Genomic DNA, 22,360 nt, shown 5'->3' on the forward strand with positions numbered 1-22,360 from the left:
TTTCAAGTCAGTTTAAAGTTAGTTTGCTTCAAGTGTCCTAGATCAGCACATTCAGACTCAGGAGCCAGTTAAGTTACAAGAAACAGTTAAAACTTTACCCTTTAGTTAAGAAAAACCTTATTAATTGTCAATAAAAGGGTTTTCTTAATCTAAGGACTTTGTTGCAACTGGGCACTGGGCTGGAAACCTATTGGAGCGAGCCCTCGATCAAACCACTTAAACACAGGTCGCTCGAGAGAGAATGAACCTGTAATAAAGATCAATAATGGTGCCGACATCATTAGAAGGATGTATTTTCTATTTGCAACTGTGGCAGGATCTAATTCACTCAAGACAAAGAGGAAGCGTGGGCCAGGTAAACAGTCCACGTGAATCTTTTTATTTAAACAAATTTTTAGTATAACACACATGGTTTGCTTTTCAGAAGGGCACACACACTCAGGTCGATGTCTCTTTCTGACTCTCTCTGGCGGTCTGGCTTGCTCTTATCCCTCTCCAGCTCTCACTGCAACAGAAAACAGCTGTTAGAGATAATTCACTCCAGGTGTAAATCCTTACCGCTCTCATCTCCTGAACTCACTCTCCATTCACAAACTGGCGCTCAACCACACCCCCACCACCACATAGCCCCATCGCCCGACTCAGGCCGGGGAGCCATCTGGCCTGCCCACTACTCCCCCCCTATCTGTGACAGCCATCTGCACCCCGGGTCTGTGGATCACCTCGAATTTAAAAGGCTGAAGAGCCAGATAACAACGAGTGATCCACGCATTGGCATCTTTCATATGATGGAGCCACAGGAGTTGGGTGTGGTCCGAACAGAGGGTGAAAACCTGTCCCAGGAGGTAGTACCGATGGGAAAGGACCACCCATTTCATGGCCAGACACTCCTTCTCGATGGTGCTGTACTTCACCTCTCTCACCGAGATCCTGTCCATGAGCCATTGGAATGTAGCCAGGGCCCCAAACAAACTGAACGGAAGGGTCACAAATTGGTGTAACACTAATGGTGTGGAAAGGGCAGTTTTCTCACGGGACATTGGTGTTAAGGGGATCTGCTAATATCCCTTTGTCAAATCCAGTGTAGAATAAAAGCAAGCTGCGCCCAACCAATCGAGCAATTCGTCAATACAAGACATTGGGTACGCATCAAATTTAGACACTGCGTTGACTTTTCTGTTATCCACACTCTTAGGGACCGGAACCACCGGGCTGGACCAGTCACTGTGTGATTTTTCTATTACCCTCATATCGAGCATGGCATTTAATTCTTCTCAAATCACTTTTTTTGTGCTCGGGTAATTGGTAGGGATGACTGCGTACCACTACTCCTGGGGTTGTTTTGATATGGTGTTCTATGAGATGCGAACGACTGGGAAGAGGCGAGAACACATTTGAGAATTCTCCTTGCAACCTGGCAACCTCCGTGACTTGGGATGTTGAGAGGTGGTCTCCACAAGTAACCGGCATGACTCGATCAGTGGCTTTTAAGTTCACCTCCGGTCCAAGCTCCTCCCTTTCCAGAACCACTGTCGCCAAAGTCACCGGGACCGCATCTCTCCACGGTTTTAGGAGGTTGTGGTGGTAAATCTGATGTGCTCCACCTCTATCCATTTGTTTCACCTCATAAGCAATTTCCTCCACTCGCTGTGTGACCTCAAAGGGTTCTTGCCACTTGGCGAGTAATTTAGAGCTTGATGTGGTGAGCAATACAAGGACTTTATCTCCTGGTGTAAATTCCTATAGTGGAATACCCCTATTATACAGCTGGCTTTGATGTTCTTGAGCCTGGAGCAAATTCTCCTATGTTAGTTGCCTCAGTATGTGGAGTTTTGCTCTCAGGTCAAGAACGTATTGAATTTTGTTTTTGCTGTTTGAAGGTCCCTCCTCCCAATTTTCCCATAGGACGCCCATACAATAGTTCAAATGGCGAGAACCCCATGGAGGCTTGCGGGACCTCTCGCACTGCAAATAATAGGGTCTCGAGCCACTTATCCCAATTTAGAGCGCCTCCATGTACAATGCCTGCGTGCCGTCTTCTCTAATGGCCCAACGATGTCCATGACAATTCTTTTGAAGGGGACCTCGATCAACAGAAGGGGGCGCAATGGTGCTCTTGGGGTGGCTGGCGGATTCACCAGCTGACATTCATGGCATGCCACACACCACCTGCGAACATCCCCATGAATGCCCGGCCAATAGAAACAGGCCATTAGATGGTTCAGTATTTTTTCCTGCACTAAGTGACTCGCCATCGGATTATAATGAGCCGTCTGGAATAACATTTCCTGAAGGCTCTTCGGAACTAATAATTGGGTTGTATCCTCCTTTGTCTGAGTGTCCTGCATCACTCGATACAACCGATCCTTGATAATCTAAAAATACGAGTATGAGATTACAGCCTCAACAAAGCCACCTCCGTCAGGCGTCACAGAGCTGTTGGGAGAAGGTGAACGGGCGGCCGTGCTCACCAAGTGTCATGGAGCGGAAGCACTAGCAATGCTGCTCCGGGCTGCAGCCAACCCGCTGCAAGATAGCTCTATTCAAATCCCCGTACACCATGAGGTTGTCGACCGGAAGTTGTTGGGCCGCGAGTTGGGCTTCCCCAGTCAGCAGCGGCAGAAGGCGGACCACCCATTTTGTGTTCGGCCACTTACACGCCTCGGCCATTCACTCAAACGCTTGATGTAGGCCTCAGGGTCATCTTGCGGTCCCATCTTAGTGAGCGTGGCTTAGGGAGTGGCAGTAGTCATGGCTGAGGTTGCGGTGGAAGAGCCCTCCTGGGGTACTAAGCTCCGTAACACCTGCCGGTCCTCTGCTTGAGCCTGGACCAGCACCTGGAACTGCTGCTCCTGTTCCATGTTTAGCTCAAGCAGGTCTTGATGTTGAGCCTGGTGGATGCCAGCGAGGCTCTTGATGATTTCGGCCAGCTGCGAGGATTCCATAATGACGTTTCCTTCCTCCAAAGAATCCTGGGTTTCGGTACAACTGTGGTAGGATCTAGTTCACTCAAGGCAAGAAGGAAGCAGGGGCCAGGTAAACAGTCCACGTGAATCTTTTTATTTAAACTACTTTTTAGTATAAAACACACAGTTTGCTTTTCAGCAGGGCACACACACTTAGGTCGGTCTCTCTCTGACTCTCTTTGGCAGTCTGGCTCGCTCTTATCCCTCTCCAGCACTCACCGCAATAGAAAACAGCTGTTAGAGATAATTCACTCCAGGAGTAAATCCTTACCGCTCTCATCTCCTGAACTCGCTCTCCATTCACAAACCGGTGCTCGACCACTCCCCCACCACCACAGCAACATAAAAATAAGATGAAATTCAGAAATGTGTTGAATGTGAAATGATCGCTGTTTGCTTGAGCTATATGCCACGTACACTGCCTGGCCAAAAAAAAAAAGTCCCACATTCTAATATTTTGTTTTTGATTACAGCGCGCATTTGTTGTGGCATTGTTACATTTATTTCCGTCCAGAGTTGCATTCATTTTTGTTCAAGATCTTGTATTGAGAGTCAAACCACTCCGTAAAGTCTTCTCCAGCACATCCAAAAGACTTTCAATGAGGTTAAGGTCAGGACTCTGTGGTGTCCAATTCATGTTTGAAAATGATTCCTCATGCTCACTGAACCACTCTTTAACAATTTGAGCCTGATGAATCTTGGCATTGTCGTCCTGGAATATGCCCGACTGTCAGGGAAGAAAAAATCCATTGATGGGATAACCTGGTCATTCAGTACATTCGGGTAGTCAGCTTACTTCATTTTATTGCCGCATAACATTGCTGAGCCTAGACCTGACCAAATGAAGCAACCCCAGTCATAACATTGCCTCCAGAGGCTTGTATAGTGGGCACTATGCATGCGCTTTCCTTCTTACCCTGACACGCCCATCACTTTGGAATTGGGTAAATCTGGACTCATCAGACCACATTACCTTTTTCCATTGCTCCACAGTCCAATTTTTATGCTCCCTAGCAAATTGAAGTGTTTTTTGTTTTCTGATTAGCTTTACTAACAAGTGGCTTTCTTGTAGCTACACAGCTGTTTAGTCCCAATCCTGTAAGTTTTCGTCACATTGTGCGTATGGAAATGCTCTTACTTTCACTCTTAAACATAGTTCTGCTGTAGATTTTTTATGATGTGACTTCACCAAGCATTTTAGTGATCTCCGATCACGTTCATTCAAGATTGTTTTTCCAACTACATTTCTTCAGTGAAGCTGACGGTTCACCACTATCTTTCCAGGTTTTAATAATGTGACAGTTCTTAACCTAATTCCAGTGATTTCAACAATCTCCTTAGTTGTTTTCTTTGCTTGATGCAGGCCAATAATTTGCCCCTTCTGAAACACAGTAACATCTTTTTCACGACCACGGGATACGTCTTCCGACATGGTTGTTTAAGAAATGAGAAGCTACACACTGCATCAGTTAGGGTTAAAATAATTGTTGCAAGCTGAAACATATTAATCACTGCAATAATGATCCAATCCTAGGCTCTTAAGTATCTGCTTATTTAAATCCAAACGGTGACTTCTTTTTGGCCAGGCAGTGTAGTTCCCGTTAAAGGTAAAGTGCATAATTTCTGTGCCTCTAGTGGCACCAAATAGAATTGCAACAACAATGACTGTTTTCAAACACTGTGCCATTTGTTGATCAAACAAATAGTCCCACCTTAAACTCCAATTGAGCCAATTTTGCTCTGTCACGCTGGTCAGGATGTATTTTCTGATAGCGCCAATGTGTCACAGTGTTTAGGCTTTTCAGGTGAATCAACATACCAATTAATTACTTATAGTTGACTGTGTGTATTAAGATGCAATTCAAGAAAGTATTTACCATTTAAAAAATGCACTTCTGCTTTCAGAGAGAAAGAGAGTGGGGGAGAAAGAGCTCATTTTTAATAGTGTTGCATATTTTAAGGGCTTGACACTCTTCTGTGAAGCATCACTGTTCAGTTTTAACATTATGACCTCCTGTTTGTACATCAGAGATGAGAGAGGAGTGAGGAAGAGTGAACGACAGGAGAGAGGGATGATAATGTGAAAAGAAAAGCAAAGAAAGCTTTGATCTCTGAAACAGGACAAATGAAAATGAACTGAACAGCCTAAAAAAATCAGAGCAGTGTTTCTCTGTTTCACAACTAGAGAGCTACTTATACTTATGTTTTGATCAAATTCTAAGGCATTCTATAGCATGTATCCTTAAAGAAATAGTCCACTTCAAAAATGAAAATTCTCTCATGATTTACTTACCTTTAAGCCATCTCAGATGTGTATGACTTTTTTTCTACAGCAGAACCAAAATGAAGATTTTTACAAGTACATTTCTGCTCTTTTTGTTATTTAAATGGAAGTATATGGGTGCCATCAGTCCGCTTGCTGTCTGACGATCCAAAAGTCATATCTAGGCAGCATAAAATTAATCCACATGACTCCAGTCGATCAATTAATGTCTTCTGGAGCAAATCGCTAGGTTTGTGTAAGAAACAAATTGCTAATTAAATTTTTTTTTTAACTTTAAATCGTTGCTTCCGGCCAGCACTGTATTGCTGTTTGAAATGACCTAACTCTCGCGTGACGTTCGTTCCTCTGTTGTAAACAAAGCGTACGCTTCCGACTTCTCTCGTGAATGCGCCATTGTGCTTACGTCACTGCTATTTTTTAAAGTTAATAAAGTTTTAATTATCAATTTGTTTCTCACACAAACAGAAGATATTTATTGATCAGTGTGGATTACTTTTATGCTGTCTAAACATGATTTTTGGACCGTCAAACAGCCAGCAGTCTAATGGGACCTGTTTACTTTCATTGTATGGAAAAAAAGAGCTGAAATGTTGTTGGGCCTCATGTATTCAGATAGAAGACAAAGGCAGGCCTAACACAGTCATAAAACCTGACTGAGGCCCACACAGTTTGTAGTTGTAAGTCGGAAATGTATTGACTGCATTGTATTCATTATTAATTGATATTACTGCATAAATAAACTCTGTTATATTTCAAAGAGAAATGTTTTGGTTTGTTTTGCATACACCTGTGTCAAATGCTGGCAGGGGATGTCAGTGCTCGGATTCAAACCTTCATTGTTTCCTTTTGAATGTCGATTTTCTTAAGAGAACAATCTAATATTGAGACTGTTATACTATCTGGTTATTAGTCCCTGATTCCAGGGTGGTGCCCCGGCGATATTAATCCTCATTAATATTCTATTGATTTTAATAATTGATAATTATCTTTGATGATTGTTGAATTTGAAGGATCAACAAGCTAGTGTTAATTCTAATCAATGTTCCATTGATTTTAATAATTAATGATTATCTTTGATAATAATTAAAATTCTATTGAATTTGATGGTCATCTTTGATTGTTGATGTGAAGGATTAAAAGAGCTAACATTGATTCAAATCATTTTAATTGATTTTTATAATTGATAATTATCTTTGATAATTATTAATTATTGCTAATAACCAAACCCGCTCCTGAACATAGCACACTACATTTACTGGAGCCCTGTATGAGGCTTTAATGAGTTAGATTCTATTATTTAATTTAAATATTAATTAATAACTAAATTAATAATTATTATTTCTTATAGTAACACTGACCTAAACAACCAGTAGAACCTACAATGTGCTTATAAAAATCTTCATTTCAGTTCTGCTGAAGAAAGAAAGTCATACACATACAGGTGCATCTCAATAAATTAGAATGTCGTGGAAAAGTTCATTTATTTCAGTAATTCAGCTCAAATTGTGAAACTTGTGTATTAAATAAATTCAATGCACACAGACTGAAGTAGTTTAAGTCTTTTATTCTTTTAATTGTGATGATTTTGGCTCACATTTAACAAAAACCCACCAATTCACTATCTCAAAAAATTAGAATATGGTGGCATGTCAATCAGCTAATCAACTCAAACCACCTGCAAAGGTTTCCTGAGCCTTCAAAATGGTCTCTCAGTTTGGTTCACTAGGCTACACAATCATGGGGAAGACTGCTGATCTGACAGTTGTCCAGAAGACAATCATTGACACCCTTCACAAGGAGGGTAAGCCACAAACATTCATTGCCAAAGAAGCTGGCTGTTCACAGAGTGCTGTATCCAAGCATGTTAACAGAAAGTTGAGTGGAAGGAAAAAGTGTGGAAGAAAAAGATGCACAACCAACTGAGAGAACCGCAGCCTTATGAGGATTGTCAAGCAAAATCGAGTTGGGTGAACTTCACAAGGAATGGACTGAGGCTGGGGTCAAGGCATCAAGAGCCACCACACACAGATGTGTCAAGGAATTTGGCTACAGTTGTCGTATTCCTCTTGTTAAGCCACTCCTGAACCACAGACAACGTCAGAGGCATCTTACCTGGGCTAAGGAGAAGAAGAACTGGACTGTTGCCCAGTGTTCCAAAGTCCTCTTTTCAGATGAGAGCAAGTTTTGTATTTCATTTGGAAACCAAGGTCCTAGAGTCTGGAGGAAGGGTGGAGAAGCTCATAGCCCAAGTTGCTTGAAGTCCAGTGTTAAGTTTCCACACTCTGTGATGATTTGGGGTGCAATGTCATCTGCTGGTGTTGGTCCATTGTGTTTTTTGAAAACCAAAGTCACTGCACCCGTTTACCAAGAAATTTTGGAGCACTTCATGCTTCCTTCTGCTGACCAGCTTTTTAAAGATGCTGATTTCATTTTCCAGCAGGATTTGGCACCTGCCCACACTGCCAAAAGCACCAAAAGTTGGTTAAATGACCATGGTGTTGGTGTGCTTGACTGGCCAGCAAACTCACCAGACCTGAACCCCATAGAGAATCTATGGGGTATTGTCAAGAGGAAAATGAGAAACAAGAGACCAAAAAATGCAGATGAGCTGAAGGCCACTGTCAAAGAAACCTGGGCTTCCATACCACCTCAGCAGTGCCACAAACTGATCACCTCCATGCCATGCCGAATTGAGGCAGTAATTAAAGCAAAAGGAGCCCCTACCAAGTACTGAGTACATATACAGTAAATGAACATACTTTCCAAAAGGCCAACAATTCACTAAAAATGTTTTTTTATTGGTCTTATGATGTATTCTAATTTTTTGAGATAGTGAATTGGTGGGTTTTTGTTAAATGTGAGCCAAAATCATCACAATTAAAAGAACCAAAGACTTAAACTACTTCAGTCTGTGTGCATTGAATTTATTTAATACACGAGTTTCACAATTTGAGTTGAATTACTGAAATAAATTATCTTTTCCACGACATTCTAATTTATTGAGATGCACCTGTATGTGATGGCTTAAAGGTAAGTCAATCATGAGAGAATTTTCAGTCTTGGGTGAACTAAACCTTTAATGGTTAAGGAAATACCAAGATTTTCACCCAAGATGTTCAAAGGGAAATTTAAAGGGTAATTTTATTCCCTATTGAAGAGTATTGACGAAAAATAGTTCCATTTTATTTAACATACACTACTTCACCTACTGTTTGTGGGTGCAATGTATTTTTTAATGCTTATTAAAATATCACGCTGTTAGTTTAGTGACTCTAATACCAAACTTTACTGAATGAACTGTTGTTTGAATTAGGTTTCTCATGTACTTCAGGTGAGGAGCACCATATTCGATAAAGCTGGCTTTGGTGAGTAAATAAAAAATGGTCAGTAAATTTATGATATAAAAAACGCCTACTAAAGAAAACATCTGTCGTGACAATCAATCTTTTATCTCTGTGGAAAATGTACCACATAAATTTATGTAGCTTGCCTATTATAATTTAAACTTCAAATTGGTGAAATGTATATTCTTTTCAAACTAGTGTTGGTTTTCCCAGTTTTTTATTTTTTCGTCATAATTTTTGCTTTTTGTCTGAAATGCCATTTAAATTTAGTGTTATTAAAATTGTATCTTGTATTCATTCATTTTAGTCTATTGTGCCTGGACTAAAATAGCATCAAATTTAAATAGACAAAAATAATATTTTTATTGACTATAATGTGCAAACTGACAGGAACCAAATATTCAAATATTCTGAAAAATATATAAACTTCTTACAATTATTTAAACGTATCAATCATGGACGATGAATATGTTTAATATGTAAGATTAAACATGAGAAAGCTGAAAGCTCCTGAAATAAACACATATAATGAATATAGTGAAGTATGAGCTACTATTAGAAGTGACTCTATTGTTAATTCTTCATGTTTAGACAGTTTATGATATTGTGTTACGTGTAGTGTGCTTTTAAGGAAACGGCGTATTCACAACTCAAGTTACACACTGTGACTAGTGCGTAATTTAGTACACAACATTCTATGACTGGATTATTTACATCAATAATAATAAACAAATTATAAAAATATAGTGTTTGTGAATTGTTAATGTCTTGCAATATAATTTTTTTCTCGTCATATTTTCTTGATGCTGAAAAGACTTTCCATGAATTTCCATGCTGGCCCAGAGTGGTTTATGCTGGTGAACCAGCATAGACTTTCTTGCTAACAAGCACACCAACATCCCCATGACCAGCATCCAAAACCAGTGATGTCTGTCTTTTCAACAAGGTATGTAGACAGTAGAAAGCGATGCAGCTTGGGTTTCAAAGGGTTTCAAGAAGTGCATGTGTGTCCAGAAATGTGTGTGTGTGTTCTCACCAGCTGTAAAGCCTCCATGCTGGTTTTTTTAGCATCTTTGGCCAGTTTATCTGCTTCGTCGATGTAGTTCTTGATGTTGGTGTATGCATTGAAGGCGGCTGTGGCATTGAAGGACAGGTTCTTTGCGTCAGCAAGAATGCTACAGAAACAACAGAAATACGGTCAGATCGGTGAAAGAAGACACACACATGCACACACACACATGCACACACACACACACACACACACACACACCTGTCGAGAATACCGGCAGACTCGTTGAGCTGTGCTGCGTGGTTCTCTGCTCTCAGCAGCAGCTCCGGGACTGAATCTTCCAGACCACGACCCAACCGCGTCACCTTAAAATCCAGTTTATCATGTAAGGGGTCCAACTCTCTCACCATCTCTTCCAGCTCCTATAGACACCAAAATTACAAAAACTACAGTATCAACTAATTTATGGGTGCTTCTCCAACTATGAACACTTAAGGGGTTGATTCTTATAAAAGAAACAAAATACAGATTTGATTGTTTTACCCTCGTCTCAGACCTTCAATCTTGCAATATGTAAATCCATCATCAAAATAAAACTCTTTTTCAAAACTGTGAAAATCTAGACAAAGAGTGAAATAAACAATCAATTTCATTATTAATTGTTTGAAAATAATTTATATCAATTTTTACACAAATTCGCTCTGTTGTGGCGTAATTTCTACTAAAACAGCATTTCAGTACTAATACAGTTTTTCTTTATTTTTAAAGGCGTCACTTTAACTTAGAGTTTTAGTTAATTCAGTGCGATTAATTATTTAAAAAAAATAATGTGTTAAAAAAGTAACACAATTAATCATGCCATCGTAATAAGGAATTTTCCTACCAATGGAGCAATTCAAACTTAAAGCATCACATTTTTGTGAGACTCAGTCAGCAGGGGGCAGTAAGCACAGCTCCAGCTGTACCGACAACAAACCGAAAGCTGGACAGAGCAGAGTCAGGGGTCTTGAGACTACATTTAAACTACATCTAACTTGACACAGCGTCCTAAAAATGCTGCGTTTATGGTTAGAGATGCTGAAAACCAGTGAAACGTGATGCAACCACAGTTAGACGCATCAAAAGCGTCCCTCTGACGCACGTGCACAGACTCATGAACGCATCCTGTGAGAACATCTCTTAAAGACACAGTCACATTTACCTTTGCACAGTGAAATTCTGCAGGTGAAATAAAGTAATCTCAATGGGAATCCAATCAATCATGAATTTTACGCGATGGACTCCACTCGCAGATTTTGCGTGAAGTTCAATTTGCAGCAAAGTTTGTCAGGTTGACCAATAGGAAGTTGCATGGTTTGGCAGTGAGCTTTGAGTGGGCGGTGCTTTGTAAACAGCTACACTGAATATTCACAATTGACAATGATATAATTTCATTAGCGAGTTTCCTTTATGAAGTGCAGCATTAAAAAGTGGCTGCTTGGAAGTTATTTTTTTTTTAATGATTTCACACACGCTCTTAATATCTTATTATCTTCATCAAATGATCTTTATTTGTGGGTGTTTTCAGCAAGTTTTTATATGTGATTAATTGTGATATAAAGTAATTAATTCAATTAACATTTTAATCGATTGACAGCCATATTTGTTTAGTTTGTTTTTTTCCAGTTGTACTTTGTAACCATTGAGACAACAAAGTCGGTGAAGAGCTTTTTTGAGATGAAATATGAAATAAGTTATATGTGAAGAAAACAGAAAAATCTAAGTAAATAAAACTTGTGAACAGAATATGTTTATCATGCATCATTTCCAATTAAGTTTTATTTTGTCAATTATTTTAGCAATACAAATGATCCCATTTTATTCAAAGAATATGTAAAATATCATTTCCACCAAAGAATTCAATACCATATATAATTTGAGATGTGATGGAAATTACTTTTGGTTGTTCAGAAAAATTCCAGTTGGAAAAACATACAGAATTCTCCTGTTGGACATTGTTAAACAAATTAAATAAACTTGTGAGAATGTGAAAAGAGAGTTTATTTTCTAACTATTTTATTGTATTTTTATTTATTTATTTTTAGACATTTGGAAAGTAGAGAGGTTGCAAGAAATTATTAGGAATCAGAACAAAGGGCAGATTCAAACCTTCATCTCCCATATGAGCTCCAAGGCTCAACATATTAACCACTAAGCCAAGGCTCCAACTATAAAATTTTAATTTTTACAATTTATTTTGATTCTCCAGCCCGATACTGACCTCTTTGCCCTGGTTGATGTCATCTGAGAGAGCGTTGGCTTCATCCAGCATCTTCTCTCCCTCTGTCAGAATTACTTCAGCTTTCTTTTTCTCTTTACCGGCTGCATCCCTCTTTCCCTGCTCAAACACATAACAAAACATTGCAAACACAGCACAGAGCGTTTCATAAGTGTGTGTTTGTGTGTCTGTGTGTACCTGCAGGCTGTTAAGGTTTTGTTGGTTGCTAACAGCTAGCGCTCCTGCCTCTCTGGTTTTGTTATGAGCATCCAGCAGCAGATCCTGAGCTTCACTGAGTTTCTGCCTGTAATCGCCCATCTTATCACTAACCTCCTCCTTCAGATCCTCTGTGGCCTGGTGTGGATCTCCAAACAAACGCTTTACTTTAGCTAAAAGAGCCTCGGAGGCCCTATAAAGAGAGAAGAGAGAGAGAGAGAGAGAGAGGGACAGAGAGAGAAAGACTGAGAATGAGAGTTTTTTATTATTTGCTCACTTATCTGGGACTCATGACCCAAGAAAACCTTTTAGCAGAACAGAGAGGAAAACAATTTAATGTATAACTATATACTGTGTTATTACAGTGCTTTGTCGAATACTAAATTCTGATTGGTCAATCATGGCATTCTGTGGCCAAATAATTTTTTACAATTACCGCTCAACTGTATAATTGACCATTGTACCAGACAACTGATTTCCAAGAATGTGCTATTTTCACATCTTTCGTATCAACTCAACACTCTCTTTCACAGTAGAAAATAATTTCAGCTCAACTCAATATTTCACATCCATTTATTATTATCTTTTGGTAAGTACTTTACAAGCATTATCCCTTACACATCATTGACTATGTACACAGTTAGTAACCATAATGAAACCAGGGGCAACTATACTGCAATGCAAAGACAAAACACAGTAACTACACATTTTTAAAATTGAGTTATGATCGAAGTCTGGTTCCTAGGAATATGATCTGTCCATCATTCACTTTCAATGCATCTTTTTTCCATACAATGACTGTGGTTGTCATTCTATCTCACGTCTCCTTTTGAGTTCCACGGAAGAAAAAAAGTCATACAGGTTTGGAACAATATGAGGGTGAGCTAGTGATGACATAATTTTCATTTTGGGTGAACTCTAGATGCACAAACAGGCTTTAAGAATTTCCACTGGTCGCCTCAAGGTGTCTCTCTCTGTTCTCTCATGGCCATCCAGACTGAAGAATCCAGTAGAGAAGTAATTTGATTAGGCTAGAATATATTCCTCCCCCTCCCAACCTCAGGCAGCTTTTAATTAGTTAATTAAGATTTTACATAAGAAAGTGAAACTTTCTTCATTCAAGCTGGGATCCAGTGAACCACAAAATACAAAAGAGACACAAAACGCCACCAAAACAATTATTTCAACCTGCAAACTTGAATGGCATCCACTCAAAATGCATTTTACTTGATTTTTGCTCATTGTGTAAGTAGTTTGTTGTGGTGCTCAAAATGATTATAGGCACATTTGTGTAGAGCTGTTTGATTCCAGAAATTTGAGAATCGACTCTGTTTCCTGGTTTTGGAATTGATGGAATCGATTCCAAGTGTCGATTCCAGATTACATTTTTCTATTCTTTTTCAATTCCAAAAAAAAAAAAAAAAAAAAAAACGGGGGTAAAAGTTATATTTCATTATAAACAGCTCACTACAAAGCGTTATTTGCACTATTTATAATAGCATGAATGACATTTAGGCCTACTATTAAAAGCTCTATTCTAAAATTAATCAGGGTCTGTATGCACATACCAAAGCGTAATGCTTCAATCCCATGAGATAAATATGAGGGAAGTTTCAGTAGATGTGCCTGTATTTCAAAGAACTACCACATATAATCTTAAAAGCACCATTTAACCTACATTGAAATTGTCTATTATCACTCATGAGTTTTTGTTTAGAAAGAGGTTTAAATTATAATGTACAGTAATTGTCCACTACCATTTGTACACTGAATAAAATATCCAAACAATAAACACTTCAGTTTTATTTAAAAATCCAGGTTGTTGTACTGGTTTATTTCATACTATCTAAAAAAAAATATACATTTTATAACATGTATTTACTTTTTTTTTCATAAAATAATTTTCATATAAAGTTGTGTAAAATGTAGTCTAACTAAAAAATGTATAAATGCAAAAGATTTTAAAACACTATAAAAATACTGAGAACGTGTGTTAGATTCTCGCTTTTATAAGTGCAGCACATTGATCATTTAAACTTCAACATACCAAATTATTGATGTGAACTAGGACGCTAACTCAACTATGCCATCTCCTTGTTGTAGACTTGTGTTGTAACATCAGGGAAGTTGTTATTGTATGTCAATTTACAGTCACAAATTTGACATGTTAATTAAAAGTTTAATCCAAAGAAAAATACCGGTAGACTATACAGGTCTGGAAAGCAGATGTGTTGAAGGGCTTATGTGATTGCTTCATACAGATGAATGCTGACGGACTACAAAAGACTCAGAGACAGGTTGATGATCGTTAAGATGCAGTCATTTTATAATTCATTTGTAAATTATTTTAGTGCTGTTAAGCTTCTGAAATGTGTAGTAGTTCAGTGGTCGAGGAAATAAACACAGTCCAAAAATATCAACCAGTTTCCCTGAAAGGAATCGACTCCAGCTCTGGAGTCGATTCCAACGTTTCGAGTCGATTCTCGATTCCAAATGCCTTGGAATCGAGGAATTGATTCTTTTAGGAATCGATTCCCAGCCCTACATTTATGATCTGTAGCAGTATGCTGCATTATTTAGCTGTTGCTTTTTGTCTTTTTGCCATCACAGCTTTCTGTGTGTTGGTGGGTTTGTGTAAGTGTGTTTTACCCAAGTTCATCCTCGGCTACGTGTTTCTTTCCGGAGAGCTGGCGTTTGCGTAGTTCTGCGAGCATGGCTTGGATTTCATTGTTTATCTCATTTACACTCTTCTCTGGAGCTCCATTCCTCAAACCCAGAGTCGCATTCAGCTCACGAGCTTTGTCACGTATAGCTGGACCACACACACACACACACACACACAAAGAGATTTGCATGAGTTTTAGCACAATTAGCAGGGATATCCACACACAATACACAAATACACAGTAACATCACATACCACATTCCTAAACAATCCCCTTTACCCATAATTAATCCATTTAATAGAGCACTGACTGAAAATGAATCTCATTTTGAAATGAGACTTAAAATCATGGTGTTACTCACTGCTTTTGACGTCAAAATATAAATAGTCATGCGCATAACACTTAAGCCGGTAAGAACCGTGTTAATGGTGTTTATACACAATGCAAAATCTGTGTAATTGCCAAAAATCAAGGTGAAGGCGGCCGAGTTGCGCCGCGGCAAGATGTGCTTAATCGCCTCGGTCTGCTTCCTCACCGTCGAGAACTGATGGGCGGAATCCTCGACGGTGTCACCAAAAAAACCCCCTTGGGAGATGGGCGCATCGAGAAAGCGGACTTTCTCGGCATCACGCATCTCCGCAAGGTTGAGCCACAGGTGCTGCTCTTGGACCACAAGAGTGGACATCGTCCGGCCCAGGGTGTGCGCCGTGTCTTTCGTCGCCCATAAGGCGAGGTCAGTCACAGTACGCAGTACCTGCATCAGCCCTATGTCGGTTCTACACTCGTGCAGATCTTTCAGCGCCATGGCCTGGTGGACCTGCAAGATGGCCATGGCGTGCAGGGCGGAAGCAGCTTGACCCGCGGCCTTGTAAGCCTTCGTCATTAATGAGGAAGAGAACTTACAGGCCTTGGAAGGGAGCCTTGGTCGGTTGCGCCAGGTGGCTGCACCCTGCGGGCATAAATGCACCGCTATAGCGCGCTCTACCTGGGGGAGCTCAACATATCCCTTAGCCGCTCTGCTGTCGAGGGTAGTTAGGATGGACGAGCCCGTAAAGGGTATACAGGCAGAAAAAGGTGCCTTCCATGACTTTGTTAGCTCCTCGTGCACTTCCGGGAAGAAAGGCACCGGGGCAGGGCGCGGCCGTGAGTCGCGCTCCGAGCTCAGAAACCAATCATACAGCCACGAACGCTCAAGGCAGGGTGGAAGGTTCCACTTCAGCCCGATGTTCGCAGTGAACGACACATTAAATCTGCCCTGCGGCGGACTGCCTGTATCGCTCGACAGCTCTTCTGTATAGAACGAGTGTGCTAGGGGATGGGAGGTTTCTATTTTAAGCAAAGGTGATTGGGGCTCTCAAGATCGAAACCCCTAGTGTCACTACATCGACACAACGTCGAGTGAGTGACAGACAGGGAACTTGTATCTCCTCTTCTTAAATGAAAATCCTCTGACATCTTGGTTTAAATTTGCTTCAATTTGTTTACGGCGTTCGGTCTGTACAGCATTCCTCCTAGTCAGTTGTAAACAGCGCTACTCTTCCGGGTGTGTTGCGCATGTGTCACTTCTCGTGTGAACATGCCAACACCAATATGTCACAAGAGAGACTGCGTGACCTCAGCTCTCTTGTGAACGTGCATACTGCTGCTTACCGGATGCAATGATTTATGGTTAAAAAGTACTTAAATACTGATCTTTTTCAACCAAAAGTGATTGTATCGCTTAATAAGACATTTATTTAACCACTGGAGTCATATGTATGAGATTAATGCTGATTGATTTGGAGCATCAAAAATTGTGTTTCCATCCACTTCCATCATAAGGACCTACTGAGCTGAGATATTTTTCTATTTTTCTTCAAATGTGTTCTGCTGAAGAAAGGAAGTCATATACATCCAGGAAGGCATGAGGGTGAGTAAATTATGAGAGAATTTAAATTTTTGGGTGAACTATCCCTTTAAAGAACATGGTTTAAGGCATTTACATGCCTTATACGTTAAAGACTTATTAGGTATAATTGGAAGATCATACATGTAAACTCACTAAACATAAGCCTATCACTAGGGGCAGTTCTTGTGGTTTTAATCATTGGTCTATGTACACATGTATCAAATGCCATCTTTGGCCATTGTGTTTCATCCTTTTTTCGGCGTATTACCCAGTTGGCACCACATTATAAGATGGCATGTAAAACTAAAAGTAGTTCAACTTTGAGAAACACTCCTATGTTCAGATTCATTCAGTTTGCACTTTCAGTTTGTCTAGCTGTTTTTAACCTCGTGTGACCCCGCGAACACATGCGTGGACATTGTATTTGGCTAAATTAATTTGACTGATCTCAATTCAGAAGACTCTGTGCTGTCTGAAAAGGGTTAAACTTTCAATGCACGGAGTCATGTGACAAGACAACATGCCGCTGATCACATCAGAGTTTGTCTTTGGGAGAAATGGCAACAAAACTACATCTGGTAAGTAACCTGATTACGTTTTTACATTGAAACCTGTTTGAGACAAAAGATTAGAGTAGTTTCATGTGATATGGTATTTTTAAAATTTGAGTGATTTATTGCTAAATGCAACGCTGATAAACAGAATGTACACTATTGTGTACTGAAGCACCTATATTTACTGTGCATTTTCACATTGAGAATCAATGGGTTCATCCAAAAGCTGAAAAATGTTGCTTTCAGAGGCTTTATATGGAGTTAGGATGAAAATAAGGTGCATTTCAAACTGTTCTGAGACCAGTGCAGACAGACAGAAATAGGGAGCAAGGGAGCATCCTATAGTTCTCTATGCAGCTAAGTGCATTCACTCCTAAAATCCGACCAAAAGTTCAGTTTCAGGCTGCAGATGATGTTTGAACCACTCAACATGTTTGGCAGACTTGGGACAATGGTAATCAGTACATAGATCATTATTTGATTTTAACATGGTTGGCAGTGATTGGATGATGCTGGCCATTGAATCAGAATTACTTATGCTAATTTCTGATGTAATGTCTGAAACATTTCAAAAACATGAATAACCAACGCTCTTGGAAACATTATAAACTATTTGATAAAAAAATCAGACTTTCTATAGCTTGGTATTATTTAAAATTTCGCAACTTAGTCCCCCTGTCCACATATGTGGACATACATTTTTAGGAAAACTATTTGGTCTAAAACTATTTTGGTGCTTGTTTATTAGGGGCTACTAGTTACCAAACAAAAAGGGAAATGGAAAATGCACACAGCAGTCACGCTCGGGTCTCAGGAGGTTAAAGTTGAAGTGTGTAATTTCTGTGTTTTTAAACAGCCTTCTGAATACGTGTTCCAGACAAACTGTCAGTCTGTATGTTGTTTGGCAACATGCAAAAGTTGATCTTGCTTTGGTTTAACTTGGAAAATATAGACAAAATAAAGCTATATTTTGTCTAAAATATAAGCAACTCAATATAAACATTCGGTTTATAGGACTGTTGTATAATAATAATATCACACTCACAATTGTGCCGTGCAGATATTCAGTACAACAGCACTCTTGCTTGTGTGATACTGCTTAATTATACTAAATAAACATGTTAAATTGACAGCCCTAGAGCAAACAACATGTAACAACAACAACAAAAAAAGTAAATATCCTTTAGATTTCCTTTTCACTTCCTTTCCTTCAGGTGAATTTAATTTAGTTCAAACTTTGCTCAGCAGAGTTAATGTTCTTTAATCAGTTTAAATTAGTCTCTGAAATGAAAATGAAAAACAAAAAAGAGAGCGAGCGAGCGAGCGAGCTTCTCAGCATATTCTAATTTAAAAATCATTATATTGAGATGAAAATGAGCTATAATTAAATGCATTTCTGAAATTCCTAGAGAGTTCAAACATAAACATTTGATAGAACTACAAAGAGTGGAGCATATACCTTACAGACGAGACGGAAATAATTGCATAGTGAGTTTCAGATGCAACGCAGGTCTTTGGGGTGGACAGAATTATTTGTTTCCTTCTCGTTTAGCATGTGAGAGAAGATGAGAGGTGAGGAAGTTTACTGGAGCAGGGAGCCCATGAACAGAATAATGTCAGGAATAAGAGGCTCAGGCACAGAGCACAGAGATTCAAAAAGGAATTTATTTAAATACAAAAATGATTCAAAAACAAACCAAAACTCCAACAAGGGGGGAAACAAACATAAACTACCCCATAGGGGAAAAAGGTGTCCAGGCTGAGGCAGAGGGTAACAGAAACGGGCTGGACTGGAAAATGGTGCAAACACACAGAGCTGACTGGATGGGGAACTGGACCGACTGGAAAAAGACCAACCAACATGACCGACTAGAAAACACACAAGACACACAAGATGAACTGGCACTGGACAGCACATACGAGGAGACTAAAATAGGGAGAGACAGACATAGAATATTGACGCGAATGCATGCCACCAAGCACTCACGCCAATACAGGACAAGACATGGAACATGAGTGTCCGGAACCCGACAACAAAACCAGACAGAAAGGTCAGGATCCAGACACCATGCTCCAGACATGAAACAAGACCAACCCAAAACACAAGACAGACATGGGACGATAATGCCATGGCCCTGTCAGACAAAAACCCAGACTGACAGAGTGAAAGGACCGTGACAGTACCCCTCCTGGCATCCCAAAGCGGGAACAACAAACAATATACAAGACAGAAAAAACTAGCACTAACATACAACAGAAAGGAAAGGAAGGAAACTAAAGAGGGAACTTAAGGAAAGGGGCAGGCTGGGGGGAGGCCTCAGGGTGGAGGTGGGGTCTGGCGGGCTGGGAGAAGGCCACAGGGCAAAGGTGGGGACTGGCGGTCTGGGAGGCAGCCTCAGGGCAGAGGGGAGTACTGGGCGACAGCCGCTGGACAGAGGTCAGAAGGGAACGGCTCAAGGGGTGGAGCCATGGAAGGCTCAGACACTGGCCATGACAGGGAAATGGCCTCTGTGGTCGTGGGTACTGGCAGTGACGGGGGAAAGAAACTGGCTCGTTGACCGTGGCAAACGTGGGCGCTGGCTCGTTGACCATGGCAGGCATGGGCGCTGGCTCGATGGCCATGGCAGGCATGGACGCTGGCAGCAGCAGGGGAATGACTTCTGTGGCTGTGGGCGCTGGCAGAGGCAGAGGAACAGCCTCTGTGGCCGTGGGCACTGACAGGTGCAGGGGAATGGCCTCAGTGGCCGTGGGCGCTAGAAGCGGCAGGGGAATGGCCTCCGTGGCCATGGGTGCTGACAGTGGCAGGGGAACGACCTCCGTGGCCATGGGCGCTGACATTGGCAGTGGAACGGCCTCCATGGCCGGGAGGGCTGGCAGCGACTGGGGAACAGCCTCCGTGGCCAGGAGCACTGGCAGCAACTTGGGAATGGCCTCCGTGGCCATAGGCGCTGTCAGCGACTGAGGAGTGGGTGCCCTCCTCATCTTCCGGGCACAGCAAAGTACTGCTGCTGTATCAGCCTCCGCCTCCTGGCGGTCAGCAGCAGTGGGCTCGGCCGAGGCGTCCACTTCTGTGTGGGGGGTGCCCTCGTCCTCATGTTGGGATGAGGATTGGAAGTCCCCCAAGGCACAGGCCATGATGTTCTCCTCCCATTTAAGGGCAAGCCTGACTGCCTCGGGAAACTCTGCATCCCCATCCCATTCTGGGACAATGGACCTAATGGGCTCATTCAGACCTGCCCAAAAGAGATCAATTAGGCAGGTCTGATCGTATCCCAGACCCAAGGACAATGATAAAAATTCATGACATACCCCCACATGGACTTATCCTGCCATAGCCCATAAAGCTGCTTAACCAGTGCTGCGCGCTGGCGAACAGTTGAAAAAAAAAACATCTCCACTTGGTTCATCTTGGTCAATTCATACTGTCAGGAATAAGAGGCTCAGGACCCAAGCGCAGAGATAAAAAAAACAAGGAATTTATTTAAATACAAAATTGAATCAAAAACAAACATAAACTACCCCGTAGGGGGAAAAGGTGTCCAGGCTAGGGCAGAGGGTAACGGAAACGGGCTGGACTGGAAAATGGGGCAAACACACAGGACTGACTGGATGGGGAACATGACCGACTGGAACAAGACCAACCAACATGACTGACTAGAATACATACAAGACACGCAAGACGAACTGGCACTGGACAGCACATATGAGGAGACTGAAATAGAGAGAGAAATCAACAGGTTAACAAGACAAGGCAGGTGTAACTAATAAACTAATAATGGGCAAACAAGGAGGCAGGGTATGATGTAAGACAGAGAGACCCACGGCGACACAGAAACAAAACAAAGCCATGTGCTCTCACAAACAACAAAACACCCCAATGCCATGAGCGCACATCAGAAGGGTCAGGATCCAGACACCATGCTCCAGACATAAAACAAGACCGACTGAAAACACAAGACAGACATGGGACGATTATGCGATGGTCCTGTCAGACAAAAACCCAGACTGACAGAGTGACAAATAAAAAAATGATGCTCTTCCACTCCACGGTGACTGATATCTTCTCTGAGTTCCACGACTGTTATTTCAGTAGGATAATCTATACCATTTTGATGCAGTGTTACTTAAATGCACTTAAGAAATAAATATATGAATTGGTATGATTATTTTGTGTTTTACTTGCTTTTTATCCATTTCTGAGTGAAATAAATAAGGCACTTTTTTATGAAACACACACACATTTTAACTGTTATAAAAATAAAAAATAAAAAATAACAAAAACACACATTTTAACTGTGTTGTTTGTCCAAGATGTCAGAAAAGATGGTGTGAATTATTCTTATTTAGAAGTCTATAGACTATTGTCTTCCAGGTTTGAATTTAGTTTTTGTCCGGACTTTCAGATTCAAAAATTAGTGAAGGTCACATAGTATTTAACAATTAAACATCAGCAGAGTTTAGTTACTTGCATAATTATTTGTCATGATAAGGCATAGTTTCATTGTTTGAGTTGTGCTTTTGTCGAGAAATTCAGAAGCACGGAGTGCAAATGAATTTACATGGTGTAAAAATATGAAGGAAGTTGCCTGTTTTCATCCATGATGCTGAAAGAGCTCTATGCCCTCCATCAATGACAGACTTAAATATGATTACTTTTAACAAGCATTTCTTATGAGTTTCTAGAATTATGGACAGGTACCCCAAGGCACATTAAACAAATGTTGTTTTACTCCGGCAGTTATGGAATTAAAAAACACCATCCATGTGTGGTAACAGATCAGACCTGTTATATTTGTAAATCAACGTCACAAAAGCAAAAATTACATTAATTTACTTTTTTGAAGCACAGTACAAAATCAATTTGCGAAACTTTTCCCACTAATGCAATTGGTTCGGCATTTATATGTGGATTACACTGTGAATCTGAAATTATGTGTATTTGTAAATATTGATGTATTTGGTTAAAAAACAAAACAAAGACATAATGGCATACTCAGGGGCGGAAGGATAAAACAGGGTACTGATATTTTTTTGGAGTAGTACTTATATGAACTTATTTCTTTGCTTTTACAGTTGTAGGGTTTTACTGGTTTAGATCAGTGTTACTATCAGAAATAATTGATAACTATTTCTTTAGTTATTAATTAATATTTAAATTAATTAATTGAATCTAACT

General features: G+C 40.4%; 1 protein-coding gene across 1 annotated transcript in view; it reads right to left on the minus strand.

The window, feature by feature from the left end:
• Positions 1-22,360, minus strand: part of lama2 (laminin, alpha 2) — a 455,317-nt gene that overhangs the window by 67,368 nt on the left and 365,589 nt on the right. Inside the window, exons 36-40 of the mRNA XM_051644922.1 lie at positions 14,726-14,888; positions 12,059-12,269; positions 11,864-11,980; positions 9,865-10,025; positions 9,631-9,769 (exon numbers count right to left, since the gene is read on the minus strand). Of these exons, the coding sequence (XP_051500882.1) occupies positions 9,631-9,769; positions 9,865-10,025; positions 11,864-11,980; positions 12,059-12,269; positions 14,726-14,888 (791 nt within the window). The remainder of the gene's footprint in view (positions 1-9,630; positions 9,770-9,864; positions 10,026-11,863; positions 11,981-12,058; positions 12,270-14,725; positions 14,889-22,360) is intronic.

Source organism: Myxocyprinus asiaticus, chromosome 19, assembly GCF_019703515.2.
Source record: "Myxocyprinus asiaticus isolate MX2 ecotype Aquarium Trade chromosome 19, UBuf_Myxa_2, whole genome shotgun sequence".
Classification (NCBI taxonomy): domain Eukaryota; kingdom Metazoa; phylum Chordata; class Actinopteri; order Cypriniformes; family Catostomidae; genus Myxocyprinus; species Myxocyprinus asiaticus.